The sequence below is a fragment of the Gossypium hirsutum genome, chromosome A07 (assembly GCF_007990345.1).
Source record: "Gossypium hirsutum isolate 1008001.06 chromosome A07, Gossypium_hirsutum_v2.1, whole genome shotgun sequence".
NCBI classification, from domain to species: domain Eukaryota; kingdom Viridiplantae; phylum Streptophyta; class Magnoliopsida; order Malvales; family Malvaceae; genus Gossypium; species Gossypium hirsutum.
In genome coordinates, this window is record NC_053430.1 from 86,755,986 (window position 1) to 86,767,379 (window position 11,394).

Here is an 11,394-nt window from a genome sequence, read left to right on the forward strand (position 1 = left end):
AGTGTCTTGTGTTTGAGTTTTGCTAATGAAAATGAAATATGAATGTGTCATGATTTATTGTTAAATGTGCATGGTTATTCGAATGATGTCCGGGCTAAGTCCCGAAGGCTTTGTGCTAAGTGACCATATCCGGACTAAGATCCGAAGGCATTTGTGCGAGATACTAATTCCAGGCTAAGCCCGAAGGCATTGGTGCGAGTTACTAAATCCGGGTTAAGTCCCGACGGCATTTGTGCGAGTTACTAAATCCGGGTTAAGTCCCGAAGGTATTTGTGCGAGTTACTAAATCCGGGTTAAGCCCCGAAGGCATTTGTGCGAGTTACTATAACCGGGCTATGTCCCGAAGGCATTTGAACGAGTAGCTATATCCGGTTAAATTCCGAAGGTACGTGATTTGGGAATGAATGATCTTGCTGTAAAAATTTCTGTTAATACGCTTGTTACATCCCAACATTGAGGTATGTTTCGTATGTGCTTTGAATTAGTTGAGCCCTTACAAATAAGTATTCGCTCAGTTGATAAATGAGCTACTGGCCTTTGGCTAAGTTGATCTTTGTGTATGAATAAAAGGGTTGGTAATGTGAAGTAAGTATGATATTGAAAATTTGTGCATATGAAATTATCCGTTTAGCTACATGAATGCTATACTTTGGTTGTGTCTAAATTCTTTGCTCAAAACTTACTAAGCATTTAATGCTTACTCCGTTTCTTTGATTCTCTGTTTTATAGATTTTGGTTCTTCAGCTATCGGACTCGGGATTTTGAAGTCGAAGTCACCCACACTATCAAAGCCCCCTTTTGGTACAATTTTGGTTGAACTTCGAAATGGCATGTATAGGACTACCATTTTTGTTGTGGGTCATGGACCCTTTGGATTTGTATAATTTTGGATAGCCATGCGAAAATGGCTTATATATGTTTGAGCATAATGTTATACTCATTTGGTATGGATATGCTTAACAAGGATTGGCCATGGGAATGGTTAATCACTATCATAATTTGTGCTATTTATGCTAAAAGGGCTAGTTGAATCATGGAAACTATGAAATAGGTAAAGTCTACCTTAAAGGTAGATGCTGACAGGAGCAGTGATGTAGATTTGGAAAATCACTAAAAATAGTAGGAATGGAATTAAATAGTGAATAAATTATGAAAACGAACCTTGATGAATCTATTTTCATAGGAAAGTAACGAAACGTTCATATGAACAGTATATTATGAGATACTAAAGTTTTCGTGAGACAGGGCCAGAACGGTTTCTGGATTCCCTGTTCCGACTTTGGAAATTCATTATAAACTAACCAGAGATAATTAGAAGTCATGCCATATATGAATAGATTCCTTTTTGAGTCTAGTTTCTATAGAAACAAACTACATCAGTATTGAAGCCCTGTACAGGGAGATATCCAAGTCGTAATGCAAAAAGGTCAGTGTAGTCAATCCCTGTAAAATGGGAGACTTTGACTAATAAACTGTACTAATTGGCCAGAACAAAAATTCTAGAACAAAATTTGTAGATGCATATATGAGTCTAGTTTCAGGGAAAAATCACGAAGCTGATTTTCGAGTTGTGAAACTCAAGATATGATTTTTAAGGTGACAGTGACGCAGTTAGCCAGCTTGCCTGGAAAATTTTAAAATGGATTGTGCAAAGAAGTGATTTAAGTCTGCAAACCCCTCGTGTCCGACTCCGGCGACGGACTCGGGTACGGGGTGTTACACTAATGGATAATAAGGAATTGGAGTTCTTTGAGTCTGTCGAAGAGGAGGATGTATGCTCTCTAGGAGGAGAGTCGAGTGAAGAGGGTTGCAGAGCCAGTCGTCCAGTGATAATTATTTCGAAGCCCAGGGTTAGTGAAGTAGAAGCAAGGATTACACCAAGAGTTATAATCCAGAGGCCAACAGTTTCCACTTATAAAGATAAGCATAGGGTGCCTATAGTATAGCAGTTTCGGAGAAGGAGGGTTCGATTAACATACCAAACATAGAAGCCGAACCAGCAAAAGGAAAATTCGTCATGTTTAAGCAAGAAGCAGAGGGATCAGAATCACAAGTTAATGAGCCAGTAATGGAAACTGAAGCCAAGGAGTTTTTGAAGTTCCTAAGACACAACGAGTATAGTGTCGTAGAACAACTACACCAATGACCGGATCGTATATCGGTATTGGCTCTGCTGTTAAATTCGGAGGTCCACCGTAAAGCATTGATGAAAGTGTTGAACGAGACCTATGTTGCGGATGACATTTCGGTTAAGAAATTAGACCGTCTCGTCGGCAACATAAGCGCTGACAATTTCATCTCCTTCAGCGATGATGAGATACCACCAGGGGCTAGGGGGTCTACTAAGGCTCTACATGTCACTACACGTTGCAAGGGGTATACGCTACCCGGAGTATTAGTTGATAATGGGTCCGCATTGAACGTGTTGCCGTGGGCTACATTAAACCGTTTACCTATAGATAGTTCCCATATGAAGACGTGTCAGAACATAGTAAGAGCATTTGATGGCACAGAAAGGAAAGTAATGGGAAGGATAGAAGTACCTCTTCAGATTGGCCCAAACACGTACGAGGTAGATTTCCTCGTGATGGATATTAAGCCTTCCTATAACTATCTATTAGGAAGACCTTGGATTCATTCAGCTGGGGCAGTGCCATCCTCGCTGCACCAGAAGCTAAAGATGGTTACTGATGGTCTGCTAGTAACAATAAATGCGGAGGAAGACATTATTGCGTCAGTTACCAGTGATGCACCCTACATAGAGAATGACAACGAAGCAGTTGAATGTTCATTTCGATCATTAGAGTTTGTAAACGCAATGTTTATAGCTGAAGGAAACAGGATTCCGATACCTAGGATATCAGGAGCTACGAAAATGAGCCTGCAGTTGACAGTTGGGAAAGGGGCGTTACCTGGCAGAGGACTCGGGAAGCACCTCCGTGGACAAGTTAGAGTACCAGTCTTGGTTGGCAAGTGGGATCGCTTCGGTTTGGGATTCAGGCCAGATGCAAGCCAAGTGAAGAAAGAGTTCGAAAGGAAACAGGAACAGCGGAGAGCGAGATTGAGTGGGACAGAAGTTAGGTGGGAACCGATGAGCTTTCACCATATTTCCCAAACATTTGTATCTGGAGGGTTTATTCATTCTGCACAGGAAAGGATAAAAGAAGGAATGGTCGGAGATGTGATGGGAATTTGGAGCGTCAACGCCACATTTGAAGAGGAAGCAATAGAAAGGAATTTATCAGGCATTTGCCCGTATGAGCCTGGGAGTGTTTTGAATAACTGGACTGTAGAAGAAATTCCTGTAATCTTTAGAGATAACACAGAGTAATATTCAAAACCCACTTGTTGTCTTCTAGCCTAGAGACAATAAGAATCTTTTGTGAAATAGGCTCATGTTTAAACATTATTATTTTCAATAAAAATGCATTTTCATATATCGGTTCGAGCAATTATTCTTTCTTCTTTTTCATATCATACACAATCATACCATACAAAGGAATTATTCATTTCATTTTTTTTTGGTATTCTCTTATATTCATAATAGGCCCCCAGATGTCAACGTCATGAGTAATGCTGATACGAGCCCAGAATCTCCTTTTGAGCAAGATATGCGCTTTGAGGGATTTCAAGATTTTGAAGAGGACGAAGATCGTGGTTTATCTCCCGATTTGTTAAGGATGGTGGAGCAAGAAGATGAATAGATCGTGCCACACAAAGAGGCTACTGAGATTGTGGCCTTGGAAGAGGGGAAGGAAGTTAAAATTGGCACTTGTGTTAACGAGAAAACAAGACAGAACCTCATTAAGCTGTTGCAAGAATTCAAGGACGTCTTTGCATGGTCATACCAGGATATGCCTAGTTTAAGTACCGATATCGCAGTGCACCGTGTCCCTACAAAGAAGGAGTACAAGCCAGTTTAGCAGAAGCTCCGAAGGATGAGACCCAATGTAGCAATGAAAATAAAGGAAGAAGTCAAGAAATAGTTTAATGCCGGATTCCTACAGGTGGTCAATTATTCAGAATGGGTGGCCAACGTCGTCCATGTCCCTAAGAAAGATGGGAAAGTACAGATGTGTGTAGATTACAGAGATTTAAACAAGGCCAGCCCAAAGGATAACTTTCTATTGCCTCATATAGACACTCTAGTGGATAATACGGTAGGCTATTCATTGTTCTCCTTCATGGATGGGTTCTTCGAGTACAATCAGATCAAGATGCATCCTGAGGACATGGAAAAAACCATATTCGTAACTTTATGGGGAACGTTTTGCTACAAGGTGATGCCCTTCGGGCTGAAAAATGCAAGAGCCACATACCAAAGAGCCATGGTAGCCTTATTCCATGACATGATGCATAAGGAAATTGAGGTCTACGTTGACGACATGATTGCAAAATCCCGAACTGAAGAGGAGCATGTGCGAGTGTTGAGGAAATTGTTCCTGAGGTTGAGAAAATTCCAATTGAAGCTTAATCCGTCAAAATGCACCTTCGGAGCTAGGTCTGGAAAGTTACTCGGCTTCGTAGTCAATGAGAAGGGAATAGAAGTCGACCTTGATAAAGTCAAGGCTATACGGAGCTGCCTCCGCCACGAACTCAGAAAGAAGTCCGAGGTTTTCTAGGGAGACTAAACTACATCGCACGGTTTATTTCACAACTGACAGAGAAGTGTGACCCCATATTCCGTCTTCTTAAAAAGCACAATCCTGGGGTATGGGATGATGAATGCCAAAAAACCTTTGAAAAGGTTAAACAATATTTGTCTAGTCCCCTAGTGTTAACACCACCAAGCCCTGGTAGACCATTGATACTATACTTAACAGTATTTGATAATTCGATGGGGTGTGTGCTCGGCCAACACGATGAGACTGGAAGAAAAGAAAGAGCGATATATTACCTCAGTAAAAAATTTACTGAGTGTGAAATGAGGTATCCGCCAATTGAGAAGCTATGTTGTACTTTGGTTTGGACAACACGAAGGTTGAGGCAATACATGTTTTACCATACAACTTGGCTAATCTCAAAGCTAGACCCTCTCAAATACATGATGGAGTCAACCGCTTTAAATGGAAGGATGGCCAGGTGGCAGATTCTGCTCTCCGAATTTGACATAGTCTATGTAAACCAAAAAGCTGTGAAGGGGAGTGCAATAGCAGATTTCCTAGCCAGTAGAACTTTGGAGGATTATGAACCTTTGAATTTCAATTTCCCCAATGAAGATCTAATGTATATAGCAATCACTGAAGGGGACATGCCTGAAGATCATTCTTGGAAATTAAATTTCGACGGAGCATCAAATGCTATTGGAAATGGAGTTGGGACAGTACTGATATCCCCAAATGGAGATCATTATCCGTTCACTTGCAAGCTGGATTTTGACTGCACAAATAACATGGTAGAATACGAGGCGTGTATCATGGGAATTCGGACAGCTATAGACCACGAAATCAAAGTATTAGAAGTGTATGGAGATTCTGCATTGATAATTTATCAGCTTAAAGGCGAGTGGGAAACGAGAGATCCCAAATTGATCAGTTACCGAAAGTTAATCCTGAAATTAATTAAAAAGTTTGATGATATTACCTTTCATTACCTCCCGCGAGACGAGAATCAGATGGCTGACGCCTTGGCTACACTAGCTTCCATGGTCAAAGTAAATGAATAGGAAGATATGAAGCCAATTCAGATGAGTATTTGTGAGGTCCCAGCTCACTGCTGTAATATCAATGAAGAGGAAGAGAGAGATGATCATCCTTGGTATCATGATATCTTACAATATATGAAAAGTGATGCATACCTAGATGAAGCGACCGAAAATGATAAAAGAACATTGAGGAGGTTAGCCAGTGACTATGTCCTAGACGGTGAGGTCCTATATAAGAAGAGAAAGGATCAGGTGTTGTTAAGATGTGTTGACGCTGTTGAGGCAAAGAAAATTCTAGAGGAAGTCCACGATGGTGTCTGTGGGACACATGCCAATGGTTTCACAATGGCTCGACAAATCATGAGGTTCGGATATTACTGGTCTACAATGGAAGGAGATTGCATCAATTACGCTAGAAAGTGCCATAAGTGTCAAATTTATGGAGACAAGATTCATGTGCCTCCTTCACCCCTCTATGTTATGACTTTTCCATGGCCATTCTCAATGTGGGGCATGGACGTCATTGGGCCAATTTCGCCAAAGGCTTCTAATGGACATCGATTTATTTTTGTGGTCATTGACTATTTTACCAAATGGGTAGAGGCTGCTTCGTACGCCAGTGTCACAAAGTCAGCGGTCAACAAGTTCCTGAAAAAGGAGATCATATGTCGTTATGGTATGCTAGAAAGAATCGTATCCGACAACGCATTGAATCTGAACAATAGCGCAATAGCAGAAGTTTGCAGTTGGTTCAACATTAAACATCACAACTCATCACCATATCGCCCAAAAATGAATGGGGCGGTTGAGGCAGCTAATAAGAATATCAAGAGGATTGTGGGGAAAATGGCGGAGACTTACAAAGATTGGCATGAAAAGCTCCCATTTGCCCTTTATGCCTATCGGACATCTGTCAGAACTTCTACCGGGGCAACACCTTTCTCATTGGTTTATGGGATGGAAGCAGTTTTACCTATTGAGGTCGAAATCCCTTCTCTCCGAGTTTTATCAGAGTTGAAGTTAGACGAAGCAGAATGGATCCAATCTCATTACGATCAACTAAACTTGATTGAAGAGAAGAGGTTGAAGGCTATTCGTCATGGTCAAATGTACCAGAGGAGAATGATGCGAGCCTACAACAAAAAAGTTCGCCCTAGGGTATTCCATGAGGGAGACTTAGTGTTGAAAAAGATTCTCCCTATGCAAAAAGATTTCAGGGGGAAATGGATGCCAAGTTGGGAAGGACCCTATGTGGTAAAAAAAGCTTTCTCTGGAGGGGCATTGATACTAGCAGAGATGGATGGCAAGAGCTTGCCTAACCCGATAAATTCGGATTCTGTCAAAAGATATTTTGCTTGAAGCACCCAAGGTGAAAACCCGTAAAGGGCGCCAAAAAAAAAGGAAAGGCCAAGGTGAAAACCCGTAAAAGGGCGCCTTGAGACCAAAGGGGTTTTGAGTTGAAAACCCGCAAAGGGCAATTCAAATTTCGATCCAAATTGGGGCAAGCGGTAGTCTCACTACACTTGAATCGATAAAGAGGGGATAAGCTACATCTTGGGGTATCAACAAAATGCTGTAGATCCTCTGAGCGCATGCCATGTTTAAAAATGTCCTCGAGGAGTTCGTACAGAGAAGCTCAAACTGCGAAATCTGGGGGACCTATTCTGTTCCTTTTCATCTGTTTTTGTATCTCAAACAATAATTGCTTTCTTTGTTGATACATCTTTCGCAAATTCTGACTCGAATAAATTTCAGTTCTACCTATTATTATAATCTTTTTCGAGTATTTTTATTGAAATAATAATTAATGAACTAATAATACTCTCAAAAGAAGGTTTTGCATATTATTCTGAAAGGTTTCTAAACAATACGAGAACCTGAAACAGGACAATTATTTAGAACTCACCAAGCTTAAAAGGGTTAGAAATGTGTGAGAAATAAGGGATTAACCGCATCTTCAAGTCCTCTTCTACCGAGTTGAACAATAAGGCATATGACAGGGATGTTACCTTAGTAAACAACGAGCGATGACAACCCAAAAATTAAAAAGGGATCATTCTCATGACATTTTGCATTTTGTGCATTTAACATCCATAATACATATAGTTAGGAACATTTGGTTCACATTAATCGTGGCATAAGCATGTCACTTTGCTACAGATGGATTCCCCAGTGGACAATGTAGCAGGATTACAGATATCATCAGCCTTATCTTTACTGAGCAGGAGTGGAGCAGGCTAAATACTAGATCTTATCTTCACTGAGCAAGAGTGAAGCAGATCGAATTTTAGAGAATCTTGTCTCCACGTCCCGGCGATGGAGCAGATTCCAATTATCAGCCTTATCTTCATTGAGCAGGAGTGGAGCAGACTAAATACTAGATCTTATCTTCACTGAGCAGGAGTGAAGCAGATCGAACTTTAAAGAATCTTATCTCCACGTCCCGGCGATGGAGCAGATTCCAATCATCAGCCTTATCTTCACTGAGTAGGAGTGGAGCAGGCTAAATACCAGATCTTATCTTCACTGAGTAGGAGTGAAGCAGATCAAATTTTGATGAATCTTATCTCCATGTACCGGTGATGGAGCAGATTCCAATCATCAGCCTTATCTTCACTGAGCAGGAGTGGAGCAGGCTAAATACCAGATCTTATCTTCACTGAGCAGGAGTGAAGCAGATCGAATTTTAGAGAATCTTATCTCCACGTACCGGCGATGGAGCAGATTCCAATCATCAGCCTTATCTTCACTAAGCAGTAGGGTAAAGTTTACAGATTTGGGCTCGCCGAGCAGTGAGGGAACAAGTCAAAGACTCGCCTTAACCCCCTAAGTAGTAGGGTAACAGGCTAAAATTACAGATCTTATCTTCGTTGAGCAAGAGTGGAGCAGATAAAGTTCAAATAAATCGTATCTTCATGAAACAGCTATGAGACATTTGGAAGCAATATGATGCAGTGGGTTGTGATAAGGTTACACCAAGAAGCCAAGATCTGACAGGACCGGGCAAAATTAGCCTTTGTAATCTTTGCTTCGTTCCCATTACATGGCAACGAGAAAAGAGGGGCAGCTGTTGAGCCCAATTTATGCCTAGGCCCACACATATACAAAATTAAATATAAAAAACTAAACCCAAATATAAAAACACCTATTAAAACCCAATACAAAACAGACCTAAAGCCCAACAGATTACCCAAAACCTATCCCACATCTCTCAACCCAATACACAAAACATAAAGCCAACCTAAAACCCCAGCAGCAGAAGGAAATCGGCGTCGCAAGCTTCGAGTCCAAGCAGCGTACGATGCGCGCCAAGCTTCCGAATCGTGCGCTACTCCATGCCACACTCCCACGCCTCCGAGATATCTGCAAAGGCAAACAACAGTAGAAGATTTTCATTTTATTTCTAGGCTATAAAAAGCCATTGAAAACACTGTAATTGGGGGATTTTTTTTGGAAATAAAGAGAAATTACAGAGAGATATAGCAGATTTTTTGAGTAATATTTAAGTGCGACCCAATAGAAACAAAGGTGATTATGATTTTTTATTCTTTTTCGAGTTTTAATCCTCAACCCCTTGTTACGAATTTGCTTCTTTTTTTCTCTTTTTTCCTTATAGTAAAACAAAGTTTTTAAAAATAACAATAAAAAAGGATTGTAAGAGGGCCTTACCTGGCTCGTCGGCCACCGCGGTGTGTATTTGGGGAAGGTGGAACCGCGACGATGGGCGATCTATGCCCTTGCGTAGGGAAAAGGGGAAAACCCCTCTTTTCTCCCTATGATTTTGGCTCAAATGAGCCACAAACAAAATAATAAGGTTTTGGGATATTTGATCCCATGGGAACGGAACCGTTTAAGGTGGGTTGACCCATGACTTTTTTGCCCTCATGGGTAAATTCTGCGTTTGATTCCCCACTTCTCTTGTTTTTGTCCCAAAAATCCCGTTTTATTTTCAGTTACGCCCTATTTCTATTATTTTAGCCACTTCTATCATAAAATTAATTATTTTAGTTTTTATTTTATTATTACTATTTTATTATATTCTACTATTAATTGTAGTATTATTTTTTTCCCTTTTTATCCTATTATTTGTTATACTATTTTTATTATACCACTATTTATTATTTTTATTACATTACGTTTGTTTTACTATTTTTTTTTACTATTTATTTTAAATCATTATATTATTATTATTATTAATCTTTTTATATATTTTATTAAAAGTTACTATTTTAAATATAGTTCGTTATACCCTTTTTTATTATTCCTACTGTTTACTATTACTTTTTTCCTATTATTACTTATACTATTATATATATATATATATATTCGTTCTCCCTTTAAGTGTAATTATTAATAGTCTTATCGTGTTATAATATTATTTCTATTATTTGTTAAAAATTACCACCGTTATTTTTACCATTTTTTTACTGTATTATTATTGTTATTTGTCTTAATTTAGTATGGTTTTTTAATTTTACTTTTATCATTGTGTTTAATATCATCATTAACATGTTATTTTTATTCCCATTATGTATTTTTATATCATTAATATCATTATTGCTATGTTTATTATGTTATCTTTTTTACTATGGTCTTGATTATTATTATTAATTCTTCTTACGGTTATTATGTTTTAGGTGTTAATACATGCACTATCAAGTCTATTATTATATTGTTATTTCTTATGTTGCATACTATCATGTTTCTTAAACTTTTAAATTACCCAAATCCGTTCATTCAATGATTTATTTTCAATCATTTTTAAAATAATGGCAATTTTCGGTATTTATGGAACTCAAAGGATCGTGCCCTAACGTACTGGGTTTCGCTTTCTTTGTTAGTCTTGAATATTCGAATAACCTCTTCCCAGTGCACTCTCAAAAGATTTCAAAATAAAGGCAATGTTCGGTATTTAAAGAATTCGAAGAATCGTGCCCTAACGCACTGGGCTCCGCTTTCTTTGTTTATTTTGAATATTCGAATATCCTCTTAAGGCTAAAACGTACGTTTTAAAGGCAAGCGCACAATTGAGGGTCAAAAATGTTGCGTCCTAACGTACTGGATGTAATGTTTTACCTTGAGGTGAGATGGTCTTTAATACACATTTGACTTACCTAAATGTCTTAAAAGCCAATAAAAGGAGGATCACGTTTTGAACTCTGTCCAAATCTTTAATTTTTGACATTAAGACACTAAATAATCAATCAAGTATCAATTTTGGGCGTATCGAGGGTGCTAATCCTTTCTCGTACGTAACTGACTCCCGAACCGGTTTTCTATTTTCGCAGACCAAAATCGTCGTTTTGAAAATTTTATTTATTTATTAAAAACGACTGTGTTTTGAGGTGATCCAATCACACCCTATTAAAAAAGATTGGTGGCGACTCCCAACTTTTCGTTTTCAAAAGTCGATTTTCCGTTTTCAAAAAAATGGTTTCGACACTAATTATATTTCGTACTTGACGTAAGTAATATATCAAACTAATTTTACAACTTATTCAATATTTATTTTTAAAATAATTAATTTTTTAGTTTATTACCTTAATTGTACTTTTCACTCTTTGTACGGTGTATCATAATTGGAAGAGATTGATTTGTACTCTTTTTTATATATATATATAATAGGTGAGTATTTAGTATATTATATTTTTTTTATTTTATAAGTATAGCTAAAAATTGACATGTGACTATTTTTTTAAATATTTAAATATTTAATATTTTACTATATCATGTAAGATACTTCTCAGCCT

The 11,394-nt window shown here is 38.5% G+C and overlaps 1 protein-coding gene and 1 long non-coding RNA gene across 2 annotated transcripts; one reads left to right on the plus strand and one right to left on the minus strand.

Moving 5' to 3' along the window:
• The first annotated feature begins 2,206 nt into the window (after positions 1–2,206).
• LOC107956384 (uncharacterized) lies at positions 2,207–5,665 on the plus strand. Its single transcript, XM_016892072.2, has 5 exons — positions 2,207–3,327; positions 3,548–3,683; positions 4,008–4,280; positions 4,362–4,613; positions 4,700–5,665. Exons 1-5 carry the CDS (start codon positions 2,207–2,209, stop codon positions 5,663–5,665), a joined length of 2,748 nt encoding a protein of 915 aa, XP_016747561.2.
• A 2,891-nt stretch (positions 5,666–8,556) lies between these two features.
• Positions 8,557–9,564, minus strand: LOC107955642 (uncharacterized). The gene is made up of 2 exons (XR_001700044.2): positions 9,314–9,564; positions 8,557–9,007 (listed from the first exon to the last, which is right to left on the minus strand). It is a non-coding gene; the product is annotated as an uncharacterized lncRNA (long non-coding RNA).
• Positions 9,565–11,394: the final 1,830 nt, after the last annotated feature.